Here is a 27,303-nt window from a genome sequence, read left to right as displayed (position 1 = left end):
GAGCCTAGAGGGCACACATTGGCAGCACGGTGCATCTTCCTGAGGACTGTCCTAGACTAGCCCTGAGCAGGCCCTGGAAATAGGCTTTGGCTACGTGGGTGGGAAATTCTGGGTTCCCGGTATTTGGAGATGATCTAGAAAGGAAAATATGGGCTCCTTGATGCCTGGACTCATCACTCCATGAATTTCTTGCTTCCTCCCATTTAGAGCATGAGGCCCAAGGTAGAAGCCCTCTTTGTCCTGGTCTGCAGGCAATACTGGCTTAGAACGAATTATTAATTTTTATCTTAAGAGAGTGCAGTGGAGTGCAGCGGCATGACATGATTATAGCTCACTGCAGCCTCAACCTCCTGGGCTCAAATGATCCTCCTGCCTCAGCTTCCTGAGTAGCTGGGACTACAGGGGCACCTCACCATGCCTGGCTAATTAAATTCTTTTTTTTTTAGACATAGGGTCTCGCTATGTTGTCCAGGCGGATCTTGAACTCCTGGCTTCAAGCAATCTTACTCTCGCTGGCCTCCCAAAGTATTGGATTACAGGTGCGAGCCACTGTGCCCTGCCTGAATTTTTTAATGCAGTTGTTTTCAACAGGGGCCAATTTTGTCCCACCAATCTGGAGGCGTTTTTTATTGTCATGTCTTAGAGGGAGGGGCTGCTGCTGCCCTCTTGCAGGTAGAGCTCATGGATGCTGCTCACTACCCTACAAAGCACAGGACAGGCCCTACAGTGAAGAATAATCTGGCCTCAAATGTCAATATAAGCGTGGAGGTAGAAAACCTCTGCCTAAAAGAAAAGCAGCAATGACAGGAGTTCCCGTCATTAAAACCGAATCCTCCCCTCTCTCCGAACCAAAGGAAAGCCATTGAGACTCAAAAGACTACGCGGCTCTACAGGGTAAGGGAGCTGGGAGATTCAGGAGCAGGAGGGAGGAAAGTCACCTCCGCTGAGCTAGACAGAGCTTGGGAGCTCAGCACAGGAAAAAAAAAATAGAGCAAACTTAAGGGGAGAGAAACGGGGGAGTAGAGAAGAAACTTGTGAGAAATGTTGCTTCGGCTTGTGAATTAGATCCCTTTCTCCTTCCTGAAGAGATGAAAGTCAAGGTTGAAATTTCTTTTAAACTTCCTTTGGGGTTGTGGGACCCCTTTCTTTATGCCTCAGTGTGGAGACTGAGCCACGTGCAGCCTGCACTGAATAAGACATATGAGTTGAAGCATCACTTTCAGATCCACGTGTGAATCACACCAATGAGAAGAAGCATTTAAAGGTGTGACTATAAAGCAATGTGCTTGTTTTGACATGAACAACCAAAATGTTCTGACTGAGGGTCGTCTCTACATGTGTTTCAGAGATGCTGGCATCACTTGGGGGGAAATGATCATTGCAAACTGTCTACAGAGCTAGTTACAATATTTCATCTATGTCATGAGCTTTGGGGATGAGGTAAGGCCTGCAGAAGGTCTGGAATCAAATTCCAGGTTCACCATGAGCACCTGAGCAAGTTTGGTGATATCATTAGAATGTTACGTTATCTTCCAATTTCATTTTTGTCTTTAGGGGATAATAAATCAGATCTTTCCCCCTTCCGTGCCCAGCTTTACCCCTAAGAGAGTCTGTTGATTGGTTTAGGGGTGGGGGCTCGGTGCCAGTGGTTTTCAAATGCTCCCCAAGTAAATCTCATGGGCAGAATCTCACGCAGAATCAAAATATGGGTTGACTGGTAGCTTAGCTGGGTTGTAGAAAGGGGCCTGATCCTACTATTTCCTCTTCTTGATTTAAACCTCTCTGATCATAACTGTGCAGGTCTGTCCCTGCAAGGTGAAGCCTGCCGAGCAGGCTCCCTGAGAGAGTTGCAGAGGATGGTGCCTATGGTGGGCAGACAGATCCCAGAAAGAAGAGGAGAGTAAGAAGACCTTTAACAACTTAGTCCCATCCTGCAGAGATTGGGACCTCTAGATGCACACTCATTATGTTCTCAATACATAAGTCACTTCTTCCCTGGAAAGAACAAATAAAGAATTGAAAGAAGGTGAGGCACGGTGGTTCATCCCTGTAATCCTAGCACTTTGGGAGGTCAAGGCAGGTGGATCACCTGAGGTCAGGAGTTCGAGACCAGCCTAGCCAAAATGGTGAAACCCCATCTCTACTAAATACACAAAAAATTAGCTGGGTGTGATGGTGGGCGTCTGTAATCACAGCTACTCAGGAGGCTGTGGCAGGAGAATCATCGAACTCGGGAGGCAGAGGTTGCAGCAAGCCAAGGTCATGCCATTGCACTCAAGCCTGGGCAACAAGAGCAAAATTCCGTCTCAAAAGAAAAAAAAAGAAAAAAAGAAAGCCCAGAGGTGTTTCTCTAGGGCCAGGGTAGATACAATTTTTCTCTTTCTTTTCTCAAGAGGTAGGGTCTTGCTCTATTGCCCAGGTTGGAGTGTCATGGCCTGATCATAGCTCACTGCAATCTTAAACTCCTGGACTCAAGTGATCCTCCTGCCTCAGCCTCCCAAGTAGCTGGGACTACAGGCATACACCACCACATCTGGCTAATTAAAAACAATTTTTAATTTTTTTTTTTTTTGGTAGATTCAGGGTCTCACTTTATTGCCCAGCCTTCAGTGCAGGCTGCACATGGCTCAGTCTCCACAGTGAGGCATAAAGAAAGGGGTCCCACGACCCCAAAGGATTACCTTGAACTCCTGAGCTCATGCAGTCCTCCCACCTCAGCCTCACAAAGTCATGGGATTACAAGCATGAGCCACCATGCCAGGCCAACATACTTTCTCTATAAAGGCCCAGACAGTAATTATTTCAGGCTTTGAGGGCCACCTATGGCGTCTATTGGAAGCACTCGACTTTGCTACACTAGCAGAAAGCAGCCACAAACAATATGTTGATGAATGCACATGGCTGTGTTCCAGTAAAACTCTATTTACAAAACCAGGGAGTGGTTTTACTGACCTCTGGTCAGTAAAAAAAACTCTATTTACAAAACCAGGGAGAGTTTACTGACCTCTAGTCTAACTAAAGCAGTGGTTCTTGAAGTGTGGTCTCCACACCAGCAGTATCAGCATCACCTGGAAACCTGTTAGAACTGTGAATTCTCAAGCCCACTCAGCTATACCAAATCAGAAACTCTTGGGCAAGGGCTCAGCAATCTGTTTTAACAAGTCTGTGGGTGATTCTGATGCATGCTGGAGTTCAGCATTGGTTCTCTGCAGGACTACACATTATAACCACCTAGGGAGCCTTTTAGACTGTAGTGATGGGGGAGGGGATATTCCTGGCCAACTGACAACGCTCTCTGGAGGTGCCACCCAAACATCCATCCCAACTTTTAAGTTTTCCCAGGTGACCCTAATGTGTAGCTGGGTTCGAGATTCACTGGTTTACAGTAAGTGCCTCATGCAAACCTTAAGTTGAGAAATAGAATCCTCTTCAAAACACCCAAAAAAATCAGCCTCGTTTCTTTAGAATGATGCTTCATTTCTAATTTTTTAAAGGTGCTGCTGAGCTTAATCTAGATGAATCATTCAGCTTTCCATGACTTCAAGTTATTTTTAAAAATGTATATGTCTCAGCCAGACATGGTGGCTCACTCCTGGAATCCCAGGACTTTGGGAGGTCAAGGCGGGCAGATCACTTGAGCTCAAGAGTTTGAGACTAGCCTGGGCAACATGGTGAAACCCTGTCTCTACTAAAAATACAAAAATTAGCCAGTCATGGTTGTGTGCACCTGTAGTCCCAGCAACTTGGAAGGCTGAGGTGGGAGGATTGCTTGAGCCTGGGAGGCAGAGGTTGCAGTGAGCTGAGATGGTGCCACTGCACTCCAGCCTGGATGACAGAGTAAGATCCTGTCCCAAAATAAACAAACAAAAACCATATATATCGTTTCAAAGGATGAAGAATTCTGCCACATTTATGTTTTCTTTCAATGTGGGGCAGGCTCGTGAGGTAATTTCAAAAAGATGTCTCAAACAAGATTTTTTTGTTTTGCTTTGAGACGGTCTTGCTCTGTCAGCCAGGCTAGAGTGCAGTGGCACAATCTCAGCTCACTACAACCTCTGCCTCCTGGGTTCAAGCAAGCACATTCAGCTAATTTGTGTATTTTTAGTAGAGATGGGGGTTTTGCCATGTTGGCCAGGCTGCTCTCGAACTCCTGACCTCAAATGATCTGCCGCCTTAGCTTCCCAAATTGCTGGGATTACAGGCATGAGCCACCGTGCTCAGTTCACATATGTTTTGAATAACAGTAACGTCATTTAAAGAGCAGCAGCCCACACGTAGAGGCCCTACGGCCCTGTGTATGCACAATCCCATTCCATCCTCACAGCAGCCTAGGAAGAAGGTCGTGAGATGCTCATTTTCCAGATAAATTGACAGAGGCTCAGGGTGTATGTACAATGAGCCAAATTGTCCAAAAGAAGCTCTGGGAGCTTACGCTAGACGTCTGGACCACGAACTGTCTGGGACCAGCTCTCCCCCTAACCTGGGGCCTTCCTCCCCTGGAAAGAGGGAGCTGTAATTTCCCATGAGCCCTAAGGTTGCTGGTCACTGGTGCTAACCCACCTGCCCCATTGACATGGCTGCCTGCTCACCCTTGCCCTATAAAATGGTGGGATGGTAGGTACAAAGTCCTGGCTCTAGAAATCAGATGCACACCACAGACCTGCTGCATCTGGCCCCAGTGCATCTCTCAAAAGGATGGTGGTTAGGTAGAGGGAATTCAAGCCTCTTCCTTTCTTGCCAATGCCTGTCCTGCAGGCCTTTTCCTTATTCTCCAGCAGAGTCTATTCCTTAACCTATACTGTGGGTCAATGTGGCATTTGTCTGGAATCTTCATGCAGAACAAGGTGTCAAATCCCAGTGACAGGAGGAGACCCACCTGGGACCCAGTTTGTGGTCCAGTGGTAGAGCAGGATGTGAATTCAAGTCCTGATGACTTTTTTTTTTTTTTTCCTGAGATGGAGTTTCACTCTTGTTGCCCAGGCTGGAGTGCAATGGCCGATCTCAGCTCCCTGCAACCTCCGCCTCCCCGGCTCAAGCCATTCTCCTGCCTCAGCCTCCCAAGTGGCTGAGATTACAGGTGCCTGCCACCATGCCCAGCTAACTTTTTTTGTATTTTTAGTAGAGATGGGGTTTCACCATGTTGACCAGAGGAACTACTCTCTCTGCTGACAGCTGTACACTTTTCAGAACGACCTTCCCAACAGAGAGAAGATACCCTCTCTGCTGAGAGCTGAACACTCATGGGGATACCCTGGCTATGGAGAGGAGCTATGCGCTACGCTTCCCTCTGAGCTGTTGTGTTGCTCAATAAGGCTCCTCTTCATCTTGCTCACCCTCCACTTGTCTGCGTATCTCATTCTTCCTGGATGCAGGACAAGAACTCAGGCCTTGTCAAATGGCAGGGCTAAAAGAGTTGTAACACAAACAGGGCTGAAACACGCCCCTTGTCTGCCACGTTACAGGCAACAAGGACAGAAGAGAGAAGAGAGAAGGACAGGAGAGCTGCAGCCCCGCCTAGGGCCCAGCACTGGGAGTTCCCTGAGCCAGGCTGTGACTCCCCCTTTGGGGCCCTGTGGTTCCTGGTGTCTCCAAGCTTCTGGGCACCACTCTGTTTCCCGGTGCCAGCCATTGAATCTGCTTGTGGTGAGCCTGGTGCAGGCGCAGCCTCGCAGAGAGGTGGCACCCATGCTGGCACCTCGAATTGCCTGCCCCACTGCAGTAGCTGGTGTGCCTGACTGTGCAGTGGCTGAACCCCATGCTCGCTTGCTCACATAACCCTCGCTGCTCCCGTTCAGTCTCTTCAGAGGCATGGGATCCAGCCTGGTAGCATGAGCTGAGCACAGCCTGCCAGGATGAGTGGGCCCAGTGGGTCCGAGCAAAACTCAGGCAAAGGCGCCACCAGTCACAGAGGTTTCCAGCCAGAAAAGCAACACCCCCAGTGATCCCATAACACTATGTCATAGCGTTTCTATGCAGATTAAATGAGTTATTTCATTTGAAATACTTGGAGCAGTGCCTACCACACAGGAAGCACTATTTAAGTGTTTGCCATTATTATCATCAAATACTGCGTGAACAACCTTGCGATGAATTTTATATGCATCTGATGGAAGAAAACTAGAGGCTCAAAGAGATTAAAAGGTTCTGCTCAGAATGATACAGCACTAAACTGGCAGTCTGGTTTTCTGATTTCTAAGGCAAAGCTATTTTCACTACAGCTGAAGGTTTCCTCGAAATGTAGGCAGATAGGTGACACTAGAGGCTGTGTCCCGCAGTCCTTGGCATTTTAAAATTTTATTATACACATATTTTAAATGTTTAATTAATTGATTGATTTTGAGACAGGGTCTTGTTCTGTTGTCCAGGCTGGAGTGCAGTAGTGTGATTATAGCTCACTGCAGCCTCCAACTCCTGAGCTCAAGTGATCTTCCCCGCTTGGCCTCCTGAGTAGCTGGGACTACAGCCACATGCTACCATATGTCCAGCTAATTTTTTTTCATTTATTTTTTATAGAGAAGGAGTCTTTCTATGTTGCCCAGACTGGGCTTGAACTCCTGACCTCAAGCAATCCTCCTACCCTGGCCTTCCAAAGTGCTGGGATTACAGGTATGAGCCACGGCACCTGGCCAGGCCCTGGCATTTTAAAAGTTAAGCATTCTGCTGACTGGCAGCTTTGGGTTGGGGAAGTCAGAATGAGGTGATGGATAGAAGGGATGTCTGGAAGCATACTGTTGGTTTCTGATTTGATTTCATGCATAAGTCTTCATTTTGAGCCTACCCAGGTGGCAGCCCTATCTTCTGAGCACAAGATTGCATCTTGCCAGCACTGAGGCACAAAGCAAGCCTGAAACCTGGCCTCTACTGGCCCCCCAGTGTAGCTCAGGCCCTGCAGGCACACATGTGGTTGGATAAACCCTCAGCTCCCCGATGCTCTCCCCCATGGGGATCTGCCTGGAATGAGGTTCCATCCAAAGGCACCAAAGTCGTTAAACAGCCATTCGAGTGAAATAAAAACCCTCAGGAGCCCTGGCAGCCGGCCCGGTCTTCAAAGGCTGCCATTGGAACCCAAAACGAATGTATAAGACCCAGCCAAGTTCTACCACCTGGTGGATGTTGGCAGACTCAAGGAGCTCTCAGGAGGAGAAATTGAGGTCGGAGTGCTACTGGGGACTTTACCAGGAGAACCCCAGGGTGACAGGTCAGGTCTATGCTTCCATCTCCTGACTTCCTGGCTAGAGTTCTAGCCTCTGCCCATATCCAGGTTCAATGCCACAATCAACTGAGGCCCCGCTTTATGCCAAGCTCTGCACTAAGCCCATTACGCATCATGTCCTTTTGTCCCTACAACAGCCTGTGAGGCGGGAACTAAGAGCTAGAGACAAGAAATTCTGATTCAGAAGAGATTAGTAAGTTGGCTAAGATAGGGAATGGTCCTTTACATCTGATCCATCAGCAAGTTCTGCTGATCCTACCTCCAACATTATAATCCAGTGAGTGACTTCTCTGAAACCCTTCTTCCACCTCTCCAGTCCAAGCTGCCATCAACACAGTGGTCTTTCAGATGATTCTCCTATCAACAGCTGGAAGGATATTTTTCAAACATTTTCTGAGCCACATTACTTCCCTGATTAACATCCTCCAAAGACTACTCAATGCACTTAGGAAAAAACCACCAACTTCTTATCCTGCAGGCTCTACATGATCTCCCCCCGGTATTTCTGCAAACTCACAGTCCCCCAGCCCCGATCTGGCCATATTGGGGTGACACGGGAGAACAGAGGAAGAGTCTCCTAGCTATTCAAAGTGATATAGGGCACGTGAGCCCCAAAGTGGGGCTTAGTCCATGAGGGTTCCTGGTTTTGCCCAGGAAAGAATTCAAGGGTGAGCGGTGGTAGGGTAGAAGAAAACAGCTTTATTGAAGCAGGAGCATGACAGCTCTGTGACTGCTCCTGCAGAGCAGGGCTACCCATAGGCAGTGTGTTGAGTAGTAGCTCAGGGCAGTTTTGTAATCATATTTACACCTACTTTTAATTACAGGTAGATTAACTACATGTAGATTAACGGGTGGGTTATGCAGAAATTTCTAGGAAAAGGGTGGTAACTTTGAGTTACCGGATCATTGCCGTGAAAAGGGTCGGTAACTCCCAGGTGTTGCCATGGCAATGGTAAACTGACATGGTCCACTGGTGGGCGTGTCTTATGAAAAGCTGTTTTCCCCCGTCCCTATTTTAGCTAGCCCTCAATTTGGTCCGGTGTCCAAGTCCCACCTCCTGCCTCAAAAGTGTGGGTCTCAGACCAGCACAGGTGTCACCTGGAACTTAGAATACAGATGCTCAGGTGCCTCCCAGGCTAATGGAATCAAAAACTGCATTTTAACAGGACCCCCAGTTGATTCACAGGAACGTCAATGTCGTGGTTAAGAGTGAGTGAGAAGGGCTTTGGAACCAAGCAGCTTTAGCTGGAAGCTCAGCTCAACCACTGACCAGCTGGATGACTCTGCACAGGTTACTAGTTACTACCTAAACAGTGAAAAAGTAATCTTACCCAAATGGAGGCCTAGGTTTGTCTTTGGCTCCTAGGAAATAATCTCTAGGTCTCTGTAACGTTCTGCCTAAGAAGAGAATCTTTGTCTATCTGGAGGCTTTGGCCCTTGTATATTAGCAATGTGATTTATGATGGGGGCTCTAGAACCACATAGGATCAAATCAAACTTCTGGAGAAACTGATGACAAAAGGTATTAGCCAGACCTCTGGGAGGGGATAGAGACTGAAGATCAGCCACCTGAGCAGTATGTGATTGAGGCTCAGTAAAAACTCTGGATGCCAAAGGTGTGGTGAGCTTCCCTGGCTGGCTATACTGTGTATATTGTCACACACAGTGACCGAGTGGAGGTCATGCTGTCTGTGACTTACAAGGCAGACAGATGACTAGAGTCTCAGAGTTTGACCCCTCTTGGACTCTGTCCTGTGCATCTCCTCCTTATGCTGATTTTAACCTGCACCCTTTTGCTGTAATAAAACTGTAGTCATAAGTAGCACTTTGCTGAGTTCTAGTAGAATTTTTAGCAAATTAACCTGAGGGAGGTCATAGAGACTCTGAATTTGTAGCTACTGTTCTGAAGGGAGGTGGTCCTAGGGACCCCAGAACTTACAGCTGGTATCTGAAGTGAGGGCAGCTTTGGGTGAACTGTTCTCTCATTCTGCAGTTGGCTTTATTCATTGCACTTGCCGTCCCTAAGCTTCGAGTTTCCCCAACTGAAAAATGACCATAAAATAGATCATAACTTATATGTTTGTTGAAAGGTTAAATAAGAAAATGAACACACAGGAGGTTCATGATAAATAGAAGTATTACCGTCCCCATTGATCAGACAAGAAAACTGAGGTTCAGAGTGGTAAAGCAACTTGCCCACAATCACACAGAAGCCAGCTCTGGCTGACTCTGACCATGGTGCTACACAGCTTCCCCATGAATTGCTAATGTTTTCTGAGACGGGAAGAACAAGAGTGGTTTGGTTGAGCCAGGAGCCCAGCAATCTGGTAAGGAACCCAGGGGTTTTCTGGGGTGAGTCACCCACCTCCATGCCAATGCTCCCCACTGTTTTTTCTTCTTTCCCTCTGGGATTCATGCGACATAAATGTTCTGAAATTCATACGGCATGAACATTAGACTTTTCGATATTTCTCCATAGGTCTTCCCACCTTCCTCTTTCCTCCTGATCTTTTCACTCTCCATTGCATAATTTCCCTGGATCTGTCTTCAAGCTCACTAACACCTTTTGCTGTCATCTCCATTCTGCTATTGAGTCCATCCAGTGAATATTTTATGTCAGTGATTCTATTTTTTCAGTTCTAAAATTTCCATGTAATTCTAATATCTTTGATTTCTCTGTTGATCTGCTGACATCTTTTACCTTACCATTCTTTTCAAGAGGGTTCACCCTTACTTCTTGGAGCATAGTTATAATAGCTGCTTTAAAGTCTTCATCTGATAATGCCAATAACCGGGCCATCTTGTGGTTGGCATTTGTTGATTGCACTTTCTCTAAGAATTCGCCAGATTTTGCTAGTTCTTTGTAAATCAAGTCATTTGAGGTTGTATCCTGGACATTTTTAATATTATGAGACTCTAGGTCTTGCTTAAATCCTATTGAACATGTTGACTTTTTAAGAAATTGACAAGGAAAAGTTCAGGCTACAAGGTCTAGCCTGCCTTCTGTTTGCTGTGATTTTGATGTCAGTTTAGTTTTCAAAGGCTTTGCAATGCTATTTGTATCTGCCCCTCAGATGTGTCCCCTAGGGATCTAGGTGGTGAGCCACCCTCTAGTTCAGTTTTCAGTGTCTTTAGTGGACTGTTTAGAATAATATCCACTTGTGTGGCTTGGAGATGAGTCCAGTAGTACATATGCAGTTTTATGGAATCCCCTCTTAAGTTCCTCCCCTCTATAATGCTCCTCATACTGTGGCTCCCAGGGGCTCACTTCTGTGGTCCTCTGGCTTTAATCCCTTCACTCTGCAGCTCACTTCCTGTGACTAGTCTGGCGCTAGTGCCTACTGCCAGGTCTTGCTCTGATCTATCTCCCCATAATGCCAATCCCAAGGAACTTCAGGGAGCACAAACTGGGCTGGTTCTGCATCTGGGTTGGCACAGATTTGGTGTCAATCCCTGGCTCCCAGACATCATACCAGCTGACAGCTGTCGGGTGATGGTGAATAAGTGAGGGAGATACTGGGGTAACAACCACAGGCTGCTGGGCTGAGCTATTAAATACCTTCAAAGCACCAGCATTTCAACTCTTTCACAGACTGCAGTGATTAAAACAGATACAATTTTCCAAGTGGCCACTTATGGATGGGCCCACAGGCTGATTTGCCTTTAATCCCCAAAATAAGAATGATTGCTACATTTTACACAACAACAAGCTGGGGCTCAGAGAGGCAGAGTCACTTGCTTGAGGTCACACAGCTGATTCATCACTGGGCCAAGATTCAAACTCAAGTCTGTGTAATTCCAGGGCCTGCTCTTCTATGACAGAGTCCATCAATTATATCATCATCATCATCAATCATATTTAGCATTTATTGAGCACTAACTGCACAAGGCACTTTCTAAAGCTTTTTATATAATAGTGAGAGTTTCAGCATCAGCAGAAAGGTAAAAATAAATATATAAAATAAAAATTGAGATTGAAAGCTTAAAACAGAGGAGAAACCTGAGATCCATCAAAAGAATAGTTTGCCCAATATCTATATCTATACACTTGCTAGATGGCAATGGTGAATTTCTTTCTTCCTTTTCTGTCTTTCTTTTTTTTTTTTTTTTGAGACAGGGTATCACACTGTCCCCCAGGCTGGAGTGCAGTGGCATGACCATAGTTTACTGCAGCCTTGGAGTCCCAGGTTCAAGCGATCCTCCCACCTCAGCCTCCTGAGTAGCTGGGACTGCAGGCATGCACCACCATGCCCAGGTAATTTTTAATTTTTTGCAGAGATAAGGTCTCGCTATGTGGCCTTAAGCAATCATCCTGCCTCGGCTTCCCATATGCCAGAATTATATGTATGAGGTATGAACCACCGTGACTGGCCAAAAGGTGAAATCTGAACCAAACTTTAGCTTACTCCAATCCATACTCTGAATAGCCATGCAACCCTCTCTCTAGGAGGCAAAACTGGGCCTGGTGCTCACTAAGTCAGACTAGAAGGGGAAAAGACAGAAGCTGCTGCATGGCTGCAGAGAGAAGGTGTGTCATGGGTGGGCTGTAGCTGGGGTGGGGCTCCGGGGAAGCATCTGTGCCCCGGAACAAGCCTTTACATCTCTCGATCTCAAGAGAATTTCAGGGTCTCTCAGAATGCTCTGCCCCATTCAAACTTGTTTCCCCTTTTCTTCTCTGCTGGAGATCCTCTGCCTCTCCACTGTCCTGCTTCCCAAACTCCAACACTTTTTATTTTTAACTAATTTTATTCTTTGAGACAGGGTCTCACTCTTGCCCAGGTTAGAGTGCAGTGGCATGATTCTAGCTCACTGCAGCCTCGACCTCCTGGACTCAAGTGATCCTCCCACCTCAGCCTCCTCAGTAGCTGGGATGACAGGTGTGTACCACCATGCTCAGCTAATTTTAAAAATTTTTTGTAGAAATGGGGTCTTGCTATGTGTCCAGGCTGGTCTTGAACTCCTGTACTCAAACTATTCTTCTGCCTCAGCCTCCCAAAGTACTGGGATTACACATGTGAGTCACCGTGCCTGGCCTCCAAACCCTTTAAAGAGCATCCTCCACTGCCCATTTGACCTGGGGTCTTTCCAAGCAAGAGGCTGGCTCGCTGCCCTCCAGCCCTCCTATCCATTCCCTGCCGCGCCTCCCCACCCATCTCATCTCACCAGCAGATCCAATTAGCCGATTTGATGCTACAGCTGCAGAAAGCCAAGCAATTATGGAACACAGACCAGGTGCCTTGGCTCGCACTCTCACAGAGGGGCCTGGGAGGCCGCCAGACAGACAGCAGGGTGGGAGGGAGGCGGAACAGTAGAGGCAAAGATTGGCCAACCCAGCTGGCACAAGAGAGCCACCTGGGAGCTTTGAAGAATACAGATGCTTTCCAAAACCCCAAAAAACCCAGACGCCTGAGCTGATTGAGTTTATCTGCTGTGGGAACTGGGCATCAGAATTTTTTAAAGTCCCTGAATAATACCAATGTATAGACAGGGTTAGGGAGTCAAACGATGTGCAGGGGTAGGGACTAGTGCTGGAGAGTTTTTATTTTTTTATTTTTTTGAGACAGGGACTGGCTCTGTCACCCAAGCTGGAGTTCAGTGCTATAGTCTCGGCTCACTGCAACATCCACCTCCCAGGCTCAAGTGATCCTCCCACCTAAGCCTCCCACGTAGCTGGGACTACAGGCATGCACCACCATGCCCAGCTAACTTTTGTATTTTTAGTAGAGATGGGGTTTTGCCATGCTGCCCAGGCTGGTCTCAAATTCCTGGACTCAAACAATCCACCCACCTCAGCCTCCCAAGGTGCTGGGATTGCAGGTGTGAGCCACCGTGCCCCACCAAAGGTTTGCTTCTTATTAATGCACTGGCACAATCAATCATCACTCACCCTGAGTCCCTTCCTGGGTCTCTTTGTTTCCCAAAATGTGGTCTGCAGCGCCACAGCATCGGCATCACCTGGGAACTGTTAGAAATGCAGAATTCCAGGCCCACCTCGGCCCTCCTGAGTTACTGAGTCAGAATTTGCATTTTAACAAATCCCTGGGCGATGCAGATGCATGTGAAAATTTGAGGCGCCACATTCTCTAATCTTAGCTAGAGACACCAAGGGTTGGCAAAAACTGAGGCACGTCTGTCATTGCCCCGTTTCTTTTCTGTGTGTTCCATAGCCGTCCTGCACTGGTTATTACTGATGAGGTCCCTCTAAGCTGATACCCAGGTCAATTCCCGTAGCAGGCAGCAGAATGTGGGGGTCTTTCATGCCAACCCCTGGCAGCCTGTTAGCTCCCAGGTTGAAGTATGACGTCAGCCTCAATTTCTCTTCTGGGGCTGGAGCCTGGCTGACCTTCCCAGACCCCCTGCAATCCTCTCTGCTGATTAACACCTCCTCGTCCTTCAGCTCCCAGCTCACATGTCAGCTCCTCTCACTCCAGAGACTGGGTCAGGCACTCTGAGATGTGCCCTGCATCTCTCCTTCATAGCCCTTAGACCAATTTACAATTCAATAGTTATTGGCGTGGCATTTAATTAATTAATGTCCATCTGCCTCTACTAGAATTAAACTCCATGAGAACACAGGTTGTGAATGTCTGGTTCTCTGTCAAATATATAACATCTAGCATGGTGCCAGGTACATAGTAGGTGCTCCAAAAATTTAATCCATAAGGACAGACACATGGGCAGCTCCTGCCCCAGGGAGCTGGTCCCACCCTCTCCCACCTCAGCCGTAACAGGTGGCCAGCAAGCAGCAGTTCCCCTACCTCCTTTCCTCAGGCAATGGGAATGCGTCCTAAGCCAAGGGCCTCTTGACCAACTTTGCTAAGGGAACAAGAGGGTTTCTTTCTTTTTTCTTTTTTTTTTTTTTTGAGATAGAGTTTCACTCTTGTCGCCCAGGCTGGAGTGCAATGGCACAATCTTGACTCACTGCAACCTCACTGGGTTCAAGCGATTCTCCTGCCTCAGCCTCCCGAGTACCTGGGATAACAGGCACCCACCACCATGCTCAGCTAATTTTTGTTATTTTTAGTAGAGACAGGGTTACACCAGTTGGCCAGGCTAGTCTTGAACTCCTGACCTCAGGTGATCCACCCGCCTTGGCCTCCCACAGTATTGGGATTACAGGCATGAGCCACCACGTCCAGCCTACAGAGGGTTTTGAGTGCCTTTCAGAAGGCCAGGAAATCCCAGTCACTTAGGGGAAACTGACGGAGGGAGAAGGCTAGAGGCTCAACACATGACATTTAGTTCCCTCAAATTTAGGGATTTCTCCAAAACTTCACCTCCATGAAGACAGAGGGCCTTTCTCTAACATCCAGAAGGAAGACAATACCCTACTCAGGTAATTCTGCAAAATAATTTTTTCCTTCCCTCTTTGGGTTTTCCACAGAATCACAAATTCTATGTTGACAGGGTAGATAAACTATATTATTTACTTATGTGTATATATGTAGCCTTTCTTCAAACAAGCTCAAGGTAGCATCTAGCTGCATAAATTGGATGTCTTTCAAGTAATAATAATAATGTCTCATACTTAAAAAGGACTTTCTCTGAGCCAAGAATTGCTCTAAGCCTTTGCAACAATTCACTGAAGTAAGTACCATTATCCCCATTTTACAGATGAGGAAGCTGATTCAAAGAGAGGCCAAGCAGAGTGCCAAGATTACACAGCAAGTAAGTCACAAATATGAACTCAAGCTAAGGCTCTGGTTCCTATTACGCCTAACTATTCCCTCAAAGCAGCAATAAAAGAGAACATTTTTTCTCAGGGAAAAGAACAGTAGGCCAGGTTCCAGCATCAGCATCCAGGTACTTCTGTGAATTGCTCAGGATCTCCAGGGCTCAAGCTTCATTCATCCATTCATTCATTTATTTTCTAATTGTAGCAAAATGCAAGTAACATAAAAGTAACCACTTTGAGATACACAGGTCAGTGGCATTAAGTATATTCACAGTGTTGTATAACCATCACAATCATTCATCTCCAGAACCTTTTTTTTTTTTTTTTTGAGATAGAGTTTTGCTCTTGTCACCTAGGCTGGAGTGCAATGGCATGATCTTGGCTCACTGCAACCTCTGCCTCCTGGGTTCAAGTGATTCTCCTGCCTCAGCCTCCTGAGTAGCTGGAATTACAGGTGCCCACCACCACGCCCAGCTCATTTTTGTATTTTTCGTAAAGATGGGGTTTCACCATATTGGCCAGGCTGGTCTCAAACTCCTGACCTCTGGTGATCTACCCGCTTCAGCCTCCCAAACTCCTGGGATTACAGGTGTGAGCCACAGCGCCCAGCCTCCAGAACTTTGTTTTATCTTCCCCAACTGAAAGTCTGCACCCATTAAGTAATAACTCACCATCCTCTCCTTCCCCCGGCCCCTGATAATCTCTATTCTGCTTTCTGCATATGAATTTGACTACTCTATTTCACAGAAGTGGAATGATACAGTATTTGTCCTCTCATATCTGGCTTGTTTCACTTAGCATAATGTCTTCCAAGTTCATCCATGTTGTAGCATGGCTCAGAATTTCCTTCTTGTTGGTCAGGCACAGTGACTCACACCTGTAATCCCAGCACTTTGGGAGGCCAAGGCGGGCAGATCACAAGGTCAAGAGATCAAGATCATCCTGGCTAACATGGTGAAACCCTGTCTCTACTAAAAATACAAACAAACAAAAAAAAAATTTGTAGGGCATGGTGGTGCATGCCTGTAGTCCCAGCTACACTGGAGGATGAGTGGAGGCCAAGGCAGCATAATCACTTGAACTCAGGAGGCGGAGGTTGCAGTGAGCCAAGATCTTGCCACTGCCCTCCAGCCTGGGCAAAAGAGCAAGACTCTATCTCAAAAACAAAAAAAATTCCTTCCTATTTAAAGCTGAGTAATATTCCACTGTCTGTATGCACCACTTTGTTTACCCATTTATCTGTGATGAATGTTCAGGTTGCTTCCACCTGTTGGTGGTTGTAAATAAAGGTGCTGTGAACGTAGGTATACAAATAACAGTTTGAGTCCCTGCTTTCAATTCTTTTGGGTATATACCTACAAGTGCAATTGCTAGATCACACGTTAATTCTATTTTGAACGTTCTGAAGATTTGCAATCAAGCTGCATTTCTTTTTTCCGCCTTTCTAATATGGTTTGCATCTGTGTCGCCACCCAAATCTCATGTCAAATTATAAACCCTAATGCTGGAGGTGGGGCCTGGTGGGAGGTGACTGGATCATAAGGCTGGATTTCTCATGAATGGTTTAGCACCATCCCCCTTAGTACTATATAGTGAGTGAATTCTCCTGAGATCTGCTTGTTTAAAAATGTGTGGCACCTCCCCCTTCTCTCTCCTCCTGCTGCTCTGGCCATGTAAGGTGCATGCTCCCTCTCTGCCTTCGTCCCTGATTGTACATTTCCTGAGGCCTCCAGGGAAGCAAAGCAGATGCCAGCCTCATGCTTCCTTTACAGCCTGAGGAGCCATAAGTCAATTAAAGTCTTTTCTTTATAAATTACCCAGTCTCAGGTATTTCTTTGTAACAATGCAAGAACGGACTAATACACTTTCTTTCCATTTTTTCCCCAATATCCAGTAAGAGCCCAATCACCTCAGTGGCCAGCTTCACTTGACTTCGCTTCAGTAAACCTTCCTGAATTTCCTGGAAGCCCTCTGGGCTGTGTGTTGCTATCTTGGGCAGTAATAAGCAATTTTGCCCCTCTTTTCATTTTTTATTTTTAAACTTCAGCTGCAGAAACCACCTGATTGAAAATTGCAGACGAATCCTCATCCCACACAGGAAAAGAACTGCTCAGAAAGTCCAGCTTGCCAGCTAATTACAGGCTTTTATCAGGGATTCACGGCAAATGCTAAATTGCAGATCAACCTTACTTTGGCTATGAAGTGTTTGGAAACATGCTAATAGGCTGGGTTTTGGATCCTCGGCCTAGAGGTGACAGCTCTTTGCCTCAGTGGACAAATAAAGCAGGTTAGAACCTTATGAATTCGAGTTCAGGAGAACTGTAGCTTTGCTGAGATACATACTGGCTTAAGACACCTTTCTCATATGATTCCAGCCAGCACACTTTACGTAAAATGCCACTCTAGCTGGGATTTCCACTCACAGCTGTGGTTCTGAACAACGAACGAGCAATAGAAATATCTGGGGTACTTTGAAAAAATAGCTACTTATAGACGCTCAGTGCCTCAGCCTAGTCCAGTTGCTTTAGAGTCTCTGTGGGATGCAGTACAACCACTGGGGTAGCGTTTTAAAGCTCCCAGTTAATTCTAAGGCACAGCCAGGGTTGAGAATCCCTGATTTAAGGGGGCAGGGAGGCAGTGCTTCCTTCTCCAGAAAGAATATCGGCGCAATCTTGGCTCACTGCAACCTCCGCTTCCTGGGTTCAAGCAATTCTCCTGCCTCAGCCTCCCCAGTAGCTGGGATGACAGGCATGTGCCACCATGCCCAGCTAATTGTTGTATTTTTAGTAGAGACAGGGTTTCATCATGTTGGCCAGGCTGGTCTCGAACTCCTGATCTCAAGTGATCCACCCACCTTGGCCTCCCAAAGTGCTGGGATTACAGGCATGAGCCACCGCAGCCAGCCTATTTTCAATGAGCTTTTAATCAGAGGAGCATGAACTTCCAAGCCAGGGTCCCAAAACTTACAGAAGAGAAGCAGGTCTTCTGTGCATGGAGAGTACAGGCCTTGTCTGATGGCATCAGCTGACCACTGCCCCTGCTGACAGTTGTCACCTGAAGTGCTCCGGGTTGAATAAGAGATGTATGCGGGTGCAGGGTGACTACCCTTCTAGTTTGAGCCTTATGTGGTGACCGTATGGGATTCAAGGAATTCAAAACAAAAACCTCTGCAAACTACATGCAAAATTTTCCATACTTCCATGTATTTTTCTGGGGACTTGCATCCAGAGTTCTCATCACAATCCCCGAAGCTCTGTCATACTCCCAACCCCCAGAATAAATAACCTCAGCTTTTATCATACTACATCATGCAACATTATCTAATGCAGTTATTAAAAGTAAAAAGTTAAGTCCATTTGTATTCATATTGACCTGAAGGCAATGAACACATTCATTGTTAATTAAACCAAAGCGTGGTATCCATGGAATGTCCCGGTAACCTCCGCCAGGGCAGGGATTAGGTCTGTTTTGTTCACTGCTCTATTCCCAGAACTTGGAAGCAGTGCCTGGCACAGAAGGTGTTTAATACACACTTGTTGAAATCATGAATAATGTTTTAAAGGAACAGAACCCTCTGTATGTGGATACTGTTTGTGTGAACAAGGAAAAAAGTGTGGAATGATACACAGCAGGACATTAAAGCCATGACTTCCGGGAGAAGAAACTGGAAAGGGGAAGGCATTAAAGGAAGATATTAGGCCTAGGCCGGGCATGGTGGCTCATGCCTATAATCCCAGCACTTTGGGAGGCCAAGGTGGGCGAACTGCTTGAGGTCAGGAGTTTGAGACCAGCCTGGCCAACATGGTAAAACCCCGTCTCTACAAAAATTACAAAAAATTAGTTGGGTATGGTGGCATGCACCCATAATCCCAAGTACTGGGGAGGCTGAGGCATGAGAACTGCTTGAGCGTGGGAGGCAGAGGTTGCAGTGAGCCGAGACCACGCCACTACACTCCAGCCTGGGCAATACAGTGTGACTGTCACAAAAAAAAAAAGAAAGAAAAGAAAAGAAAAAAGGGATTCCACAGCAAGAAAACATTCTGAAATAAACAAAACTAGATGAGGATGTGAGGGAGGGAGTGAGAAGGTGGCAGCTGCCCCATGGTGGGTGGGTGGGGAGCCAGGGAAGGAAGACATTAAACTTTCCTTTTAACAACAGTTAACAGTTCTAGAGTGTTACTGTGGGCGACACAGTGCTCAGCACTGTGTTTATTGATCTTACTGAATATAAATAATAATCCTGTGACATGTCCTGTATTGTTGTCCCCATTTTAGAGATGAGGAAACCTAGGCACGCAGATCTTGCCTAGGGCCACCAAAGTGGGTGAGTGGCAAAGCCAGGACCCAAACACCAGCTCCCCAGCACAGGCACATAACCCCTGTTCTCCTCTGATTCTCTGTCCTTACACATCTTTTCAATGTGTCACTCATTATAACACATGTGTGCTATATTTATCATAAAATTTTAAGTAAAATATGAAATGTCAGGGCTTTCCATGTGGGCTCTCAGTTTCCCCTGGGGTCGTCACCTCATCTAAGCTTACAATAGGAGGTCCCTTATTCTTAGCAGGGACTTGGGAAAAGAGACTTCGTGTTTTGATCTGTGTCTTGGTTTAATATATGGTAGTTCCCACTGCCTGCCTGCCAACTGTTTAAGGATTCAGGAGTGATTGTCTTCTGTGTTGGCCTGAAACCTAGGAGAGAGTGAGGCCCTTATCTATTGGTAACTGCATCTGGACAGTAGCCATCACAGACTGCATTAGAAGGGATCATTACATCTGCATAGGGCAGGCATCCGCTTATTCAGTGTAGACTCTATGGGTGACAGGCCTTGAGAAAGCCCAGAACCACCCTCCTTTGAAGGGTTCTCAGAGGATAGACATTTGCAATGTTGGTGAGAAGGGGCAATAAGCTTATGTAGGGGAAATGTTGCATGCAAGGGTTTTTCAGCCATTGCTTGATTTCTTGGGAGACCTGGAGCCCAGGGTTCTAGAGTAGATCTAAACAGAGGAGAGCTTCCAGTTACCCTGGAGAAGGACATCTCAAAGGAGGATGTCAGATCCCCAATGCCAGCCCTACCTGGGTGCTTGAGGAAATATAGATCCCTTGATATGTGGAGCTAGCAAGACCAGAGCTTGAATCCTGACTCTATCAGCTTGAGACTTTGTGTAGATTGCTTGGGTTTTAAGCCTCAGTCCCTAGATCTGTAGGTTAAGGATGATGATATCAACTTGACAGGGTGGGTTATGGTAAATATTAGCAATGATATTTGTAATATCATTGAATGAAGTACATACTGTAATTAGAACACAAGAAATGATAACCATTACTCCTACCAACTCCATCCTCATTGTGGTGAGTGGCTTCTACTGTGACTCCCAGTGGTTTTCACCTCCCACTCTTCATACCTTTGTGTTAGCCCTTCCTCTTGAGTGGGGGTTAGACCTAGTGAATTGCTTCTAGTGAACAGAATGTAATAAAAGTAAGAGGATGTCATTTCCAGTATAAGATTACAAAAAGACTCTTCATCGCCATTCTTGCTCCCTCATTTGACCACTCTGATGAAAGCCATGTTGTGAGTTGTCCTATGGGGAAGCCCATATGGCAAGAAATTGAGGAAGGTCACTGGCCAACAATCAGGAAGAACTCCCCAGTTCAACAGCCTGCAGGGAACTAAATCCTGCTGAAAACTGTGAGTGAGCTTGAAAAGAGATCCTCTCCCAGTTGAGCCTTCAGATGAGACTGCAGTCCCATGCAATACCTTGATTGCAGCTTTGTCAGAGATATTCAGACAGAACTATACAGCAAAGCTTTATATGCCTGGATTTTTGACCCACAGGGATGATGAGATATAAATGTTTGTTGTTTCAAGCTACTGAATTCTGGGGTGATTTACTATGTAGCAATAAATAACTAATATACCCTGGAAATAATGGATTAGGCTATACCCTGGAAAAATAGACTACATTCTACCAGACAGTGGCACATGAAGCCTCTACTTAAATACTATATCCTCTGAGAAAACTTTCAAAATCCCTTTCTTTGAGTTAGGTGACCCTGTTTTCTCATATGCTTCTCTTATTTGACTGCAGGAAACTTGAATCATCACCACCATCATCATCAAAACCAACACATAGTGAGTACTTATTATGTACCAAGTATATTCCAAAGTCATAAGCCATTTACTATTCACAACAAACCTAAGCCACAAATACTATTATTGTTCGCATTTTGTAGATGAGGAAACTGAAGCTCAGAGGAGTTAAGTAACTTGCCAAATACCTTAGTTATTATGTGGCAGTCTGAGAAAATGTGGCTCAAGTCCACATGTCTAACAATTATATTATAGGGCTGTATGAGTCCTGCCCAAGTTCATAGATGTTAAGTGGATTCAACTGCATGTAGTTGAACACCAGACATTAAGTTCTTAAATATAACTCTCTCTAGATGGTTTCTGTCTCTAGGACAGTAAGTTGAACACATCTCACCTGGGGTTCATCAGGTTTTGGAATGCTACCTACCTGTAAACACTAAGCTGGCATTTTCCAGTTCTTCTTGGGGAACTTTGAAGCTGAAGGATTCATTGTAGAAAGGATCAATTGTGCCTCTTAAGAAGGATGTCTTCTTGGTTTTCACAAGTTTGAGTCCATGCACCAGCTGGATTTTCACAAATGGGTCTGAAAATTAGATACAGCATCATAGAATGTTAGAAATCATGAAATCTAATTTGTCCACTCATTGATCCATTCAACCTCCCATCCATCCATCCATCTTTTCATTCATCCATTCTTCTATCATCCACTCATTCAACTTTTCATTCATCTCAGTCCATCCGTTCATCCAGCTGTCCATCCCATCCATCTTCCCATCCATCTGTCAGTTCACTGATCCATTCATCATCTCACCATTCTTTTATCGATTCATTTTCTACCCATCTAGTTTCCCATCTATTTGACAGTTCAACCATCTATCCATCTATTATCCAACCATCATTTTTCATCCATCTGCTTATCTGTTTATCCCTTTCCTTTTTCCTTTAGCCATCTAATATTTGTTGAGCTCCTGCCATGTGTCAGCATTATGTTCATTTTACAGATGAGAAAAAACTGAGGACTCAAGGTAAGAAATCCTTTTTTAAAGATCTTGCTGGTGGAGACAGAACCAGACTCAGAGCCTGCCCTGGCTTTCTGTCTGTGGAAACCCATTGTCATTTCAGTGAGCCCATAGCCCATATACAGGAGAATAGAGATGGCAGAATTATAATTCATCTTTAGATCATTTCATATTTTACAAAGGGATTCATGTACATTATCTAATTTAATATTTGTTTAAACAACTTATCAAGATGAATACTATTATGTCAATTTTTGAGATTGAGAAATTGAGGCATATAGAGGTTAAGTAACTTACCCAAAGCCACATCATTTGCAAGCCACATCATTTGACTCCTCAACCCTTAATGATTTGATCATACTGACTCTCCCATTGTGGTGAGTCTGAAACTCTTCAGTCTTAATACCATTGCCTCCACTGGCCCTTTCTAAGCCTCTGTTTTCATAATATGGTTTTTGAGAATGCAAGGTGTCTTCTAGCTGTCACCTTATTGCAAAAGTAATTTATTTTAGCTATTGCACTTAGAGAAGACAATAATTCCACCACTGAGCTGAAGAGATCCCTGTGACTACAGCTGCTTTCACAGTAATGTCCTTTGCTGTCATGGGAGAAGCAACAGACAGATGGAATGGAATCTGTTCCCTTCCATTAAAAGTCATGTTTGAATGGTTTTTGCTCTAATGTACACACTTTAAATACAAGTCTTTTCAGAGTTGGAATTCATGAAGATTTATGGTACACATGAAATGAGCTGGGGAAAAAAAACCTCAGGGTGTGTCCTCTACACTCACTGCTTAGAATGCATAGTTGGCTGGACACGGTGGCTCACGCCTGTAATCTCAGCACTTTGGGAGGCCAAGGTGGGAAGATCATGAGGTCAGGAGTTCGAGACCAGCCTGGCCAATATGGTGAAACCCTATCTCTACTAAAATTACAAAAATTAGCTGGGCATGGTGGCACACGCCTGTAGTCCCAGATGCTCAGGAGGCTGAGGCAGGAAAATCACTTGAACCTGGGAGGCGAAGGTTGCAGTGAGCCGAGATCACACCACTGCACTCCAGCCTGGGAGACAGAGCAAGACTCCAGCTGGGGAGGTAGCGGGGTGGGAAGCGTAGTCAATGCACACTATCGCCACCTGCAGGATGGTGTCTTTATTGTAGGAATAGCATTTGGAAAGGCCAAGTCACTTCCTTGGGTTCAAAGAGGTAGGTTTCCAGTAGTTATTACAACTGGTCTCAGTCAACTCCCCAATTCCAATAGGGTTACTAAGATGGCATCATTTACCTGCCTCATCCTGAGATGAATAATGTTCATTCAGGATGCAGAAAAAGAAAACTGGGTCCCCCACACAAACATAGATGCCTCACTAATAAAGTGAGAGAAGGAGGGAATCACACAGTACCTGAACCTTGGCTCACATCTGTCTGAAGAAGTTGCTTGGCTCGGATGACATCAACATTCAGTCTGCCAGCACTTGGGAGATAATTTAGTGACAGAAGCAGCTCCCCCAGCTCCACTTCATTCTGCAGAGAAAGGAAATAGTCAGGAAGTTGCTTTCTCCTCTTATTCCTTTCGCACCCACCATGCAAGAAATTGACTGCAGCAGCTCACAAATGGGTTGCTGTGAGTGCATCAGCAGACAGAAGTGTCTCTGTGTATGACTTCTTTTCATTTCTGCCTCCAATCATTGTGGTCCATCTATCTCTGAGTTTTTTCCACTCTTAGATCAAACAACAGCAACAACAATAACAACAAAAGCAGCAATAATAAAAAATAAATAAATGTTACACTGCCATGTACTACGCTAAGTGCTTCACATGTAATGACTAACCTTCTAATGAAGTATTAACTCTGTTTAACAGATGAGGAAACTGAGGCTCATGGGATTAAATAACCTGTCCAAAGCCACAGCAAGAAAGTGGTAGAGCTGGTACTTAGAACTAGGGAGGCTGATTTGATCCCAGATACTCTGACTGCATGGGATACCTGGGAGGTAGAATGCCCTGCAGAGGAACTACCTGAGTGAAAAATCTGTTCTTAACCTCTAATCCCCAACAGATCCCACACTTCTAACCTCACCATAGCAACACTTGGCACAGTGACATCCCTTGTTGAAGAGTACCCATCCCCTTGATGTCAACTCTATCACACTGTGGAAAATTCACAGGAACACCTAAGCGCATGACTCTATACTGCCAAAAATACCTAGAAAACAGGAGGCCTCCTACTTTTATGTCCCTTAACAAAAAAAAAAAAACAAAACAAAACATGTCGTAGAAAATTTCAACTATATACAAAATAATAGACTAGCATAACAAATCTCCATCTATCCATCAAAAATTTGTAACAATTATCGACATTTTGCCAAATGGTGTTTCACCTATATCCTGACTTGCAAAACATTTTAGCTGAATATTTTAAACTGAGTCCTCGACATGGTGTCATTTTACCTGTATATACTTCAGAATGCATCTTTAACTGATAAGGACATTAAAACAAGCATTTTAGTGTGGGAAATTTCCAGTCATATTCAAAACCAGAGGGAACATCATCTGCACACCCCAACATCACTCAGCTTCAAAAATCTCATCCCATGGTCAATCTCCATTCACTTATACCCTCATTCTACTCCCCATATTCCTTTGAAGTAACTCTCAGTCATTATATCATTTGTAATATTTCAATATGTATCTTTAAAGGGTACGATCCCTATCTATCTAATCTATCTATTTATCTATCTCATCTATCTATAATCTCTCCATCTATTACCTATCAATCATCTATTTATCTATGTCTATTATCTATCTTTATCTATCATCTATCTAGCTATGTATCTATGTATATCTATCTATCTATCTTTCATCTCTATCTTTTTTGGTGTCAGTCATTTTCAGCAAATTAATGCCAAATGCCTAGCACAATACCCAGCAGCTCTAGAACAATGCCTAGCACATAGCAGATACTCAATAAACAGCTGCTGGCAGGGTGAACAGTCAAACTAAAAGATTCCTGTACTGAGTGAGTTAGTCCCCAAACAAACAAGAAACAACCTCATATGTTAACTCAGAAGTTGCAAACAGTCTGCAGGTTTTGTTTGCCCCACATCACATTTTAACTTATAATTACTTGCTAATTATTACATAATTCAAGAATCAAGCTATTTCACATTTTTTTTTAAATCTGGATTTCCTGCCTTGCTTGAAAAACAGGAAGATGTAGTAACACGAGCATTCCCACCAGGCAAGTGACAAAGATTCTTTACTTGACCAAACTTTATCAGGCTCTTACATCTCCTAGGCCCATCTATGCACCACCTTATAAAATCCAGTTTCTGCAAAGAACCCTGCTAAGTCATTTCAGTAAGAAACCCTCGCCCTTGGTATCTAATCAGGTTTCTCTTTCTCTCTCTCTCTCTCTCTCTCTTTCTCTGAGACAAGGTCTCATGCTGTCACTCAGGCTGGAGCAATGGCATGATCATAGCTCCTTGCAACCTCAAACTCCTGGGCTCAAGGAATCCTACTACGTTAATCTCCTCAACAGCTGGGATTACAGGTATGTGGCACTATGCCTGGCTAATTTTTTTTTTTAAGAGATGAGATCTTGCTATGTTACCCAGGCTGGCCTTGAACTCTTGGCCTCAAGTGATCCTCCTACCTTAGCCTACCAAAGTGCTGGGATAACAGGCATGAGCCATCATGCCCAGACAGCTTCCTCATTCTCCGTCATCCTCTGAAAATGTCTGATAACCCTGGCCTGTCTCCAGCAAGAATCCTGCTAGGTTGATTTAGCCAGAGTCCCCTTTACTCCTGATGCTTCCTCTCAGTAATATTTTTTTTCAATCCCTGACCTCAACTTGCTCCTTGACTATAGATTCCCACTTGTCTATGCTGTATTTGAGGCCAAGCCCAGTCTCTCTCTGTGACTACAATATCCCATCACTGTGGTCCCTATACCTATCATAACGGTCCTCAATAAAGTTTGCCTTGCCATACTTTAAGAAGTGTCATTGAGGGCCAGGTGCAGTGGCTCACGCCTGTAATCCCTGCATTTTGGGAGGCTGAGGAGGGTGGATCATCTGAGGTCAGGAGCTCGAGACTAGCCTGGCCAACATGGTGAAACCCTGTCTCTACTAAAAATACAAAAATTAGCTGGTGTGGTGGCATGCACCTGTAATCCCAGCTACCGGGAGGTTGAGACAGGAGAATCACTTGAACCCAGGAGGTGGAGGTTGCAGTCAGCTGAGATTGCACCACTGCATTCCAGCCTGGGTGCCAGAGTGAGACTCCATCCCCCACCAAAAAAAGTGTCACTGAATAATCTTTTCTTTAACCAAACAGCTGGCCACAGATCAGTGCCCCTTTAGATGAGACCTGCCCCTTCACATCATACCTCATCTGTCCACTTTCGCCCCCTTAGATTCCTGCTGCCCTGCCCTGGGTATCCAAGTTTGCAGATTTTCAAAATAGGAATGGTCAACTCAGTGTCTTGACTAATAAAAGAAGTTCAAACCCCTTTCCCAACAGTTGCTAGGGGTTTCCTGCTGCTTCTCAAGGGCTTGGAAGATGCAGTGTCTTTAGGGCATGACCCTGCTGACTCATCTATTCTAGTATGAGCAATGCTGAGAATTCTGCAGGTGCCCAGGCCATCCATGTCCTCCTGGACTTCACTCCTCCCAGGTTTATAAGTCACAGTGACATTTCCCTCCTTTTAAAAGCAAGTTTACTAGGTACCAGGACTGGGGGATACATCAGTGAGACCGGTCCCTGACTTTATGGAACAGACACTCCTGTCGGGGAGATGGACAGCACACAGATTTTTGACTTCAGGTAATGCTAAGTATTAGGAAGAAAAATATAGCAGGGTGAGAGAGAGGAAGAACATTTCTTGGGTGATGGCAATATGCTATATCTTGATTGTGGTAGCCATCACTTGTACATTTGCCAAAAACCAATGAACAGTACACTTAACATGTACGTGTTTATTACATGTAAGTTCCACCTCAATACAATTGATTAAAAGGGGGGGGAATCTGAAGTAAGCAAATGTGGCAAATATTGCTGACTTATGAAATCTGTGAGATGGATACATAGGTATTAGCCAGGCATGGTGGCATGCACCTGGCTACATGGGTGTTTGTTTTATTGTTTTATGTGAGAAATATTCCCATTAAAAACATAAAGTAAATATAAAAAAGGAAAACAGGACAAATTTGGCAGAGTCAGAGAATGGATGGGGTTCATGTGGGAGTTGCCCTTTCAGTTGGAGTATGGGCCAGGGTTTCTCTGAAAGATGAAGTTTGAAA

At 45.2% G+C, this 27,303-nt stretch overlaps 1 protein-coding gene across 6 annotated transcripts in view; it reads right to left on the bottom strand.

Annotated features, from left to right (window-relative positions):
* The window catches only part of SYT17 (synaptotagmin 17), a 91,074-nt gene that overhangs the window by 13,004 nt on the left and 50,767 nt on the right, over positions 1 to 27,303 (bottom strand). For all 6 annotated transcript variants that reach the window (XM_012464655.3, XM_012464657.3, XM_012464659.3 and 3 more), the window contains 2 exons: positions 23,404 to 23,524; positions 21,410 to 21,565 (listed from right to left, as the gene is read on the bottom strand). In XM_012464655.3, the coding sequence (XP_012320078.1) occupies positions 21,410 to 21,565; positions 23,404 to 23,524 (277 nt within the window). The remainder of the gene's footprint in view (positions 1 to 21,409; positions 21,566 to 23,403; positions 23,525 to 27,303) is intronic.

Source organism: Aotus nancymaae, unplaced genomic scaffold, assembly GCF_030222135.1.
Source record: "Aotus nancymaae isolate 86718 unplaced genomic scaffold, 86718_ANA_hifiasm-v0.15.2.pri h1tg000049l, whole genome shotgun sequence".
Classification (NCBI taxonomy): domain Eukaryota; kingdom Metazoa; phylum Chordata; class Mammalia; order Primates; family Aotidae; genus Aotus; species Aotus nancymaae.
The sequence above is the reverse complement of the archived record's forward strand: the minus strand, read 5'-3'. Positions and strand labels throughout refer to the sequence as shown.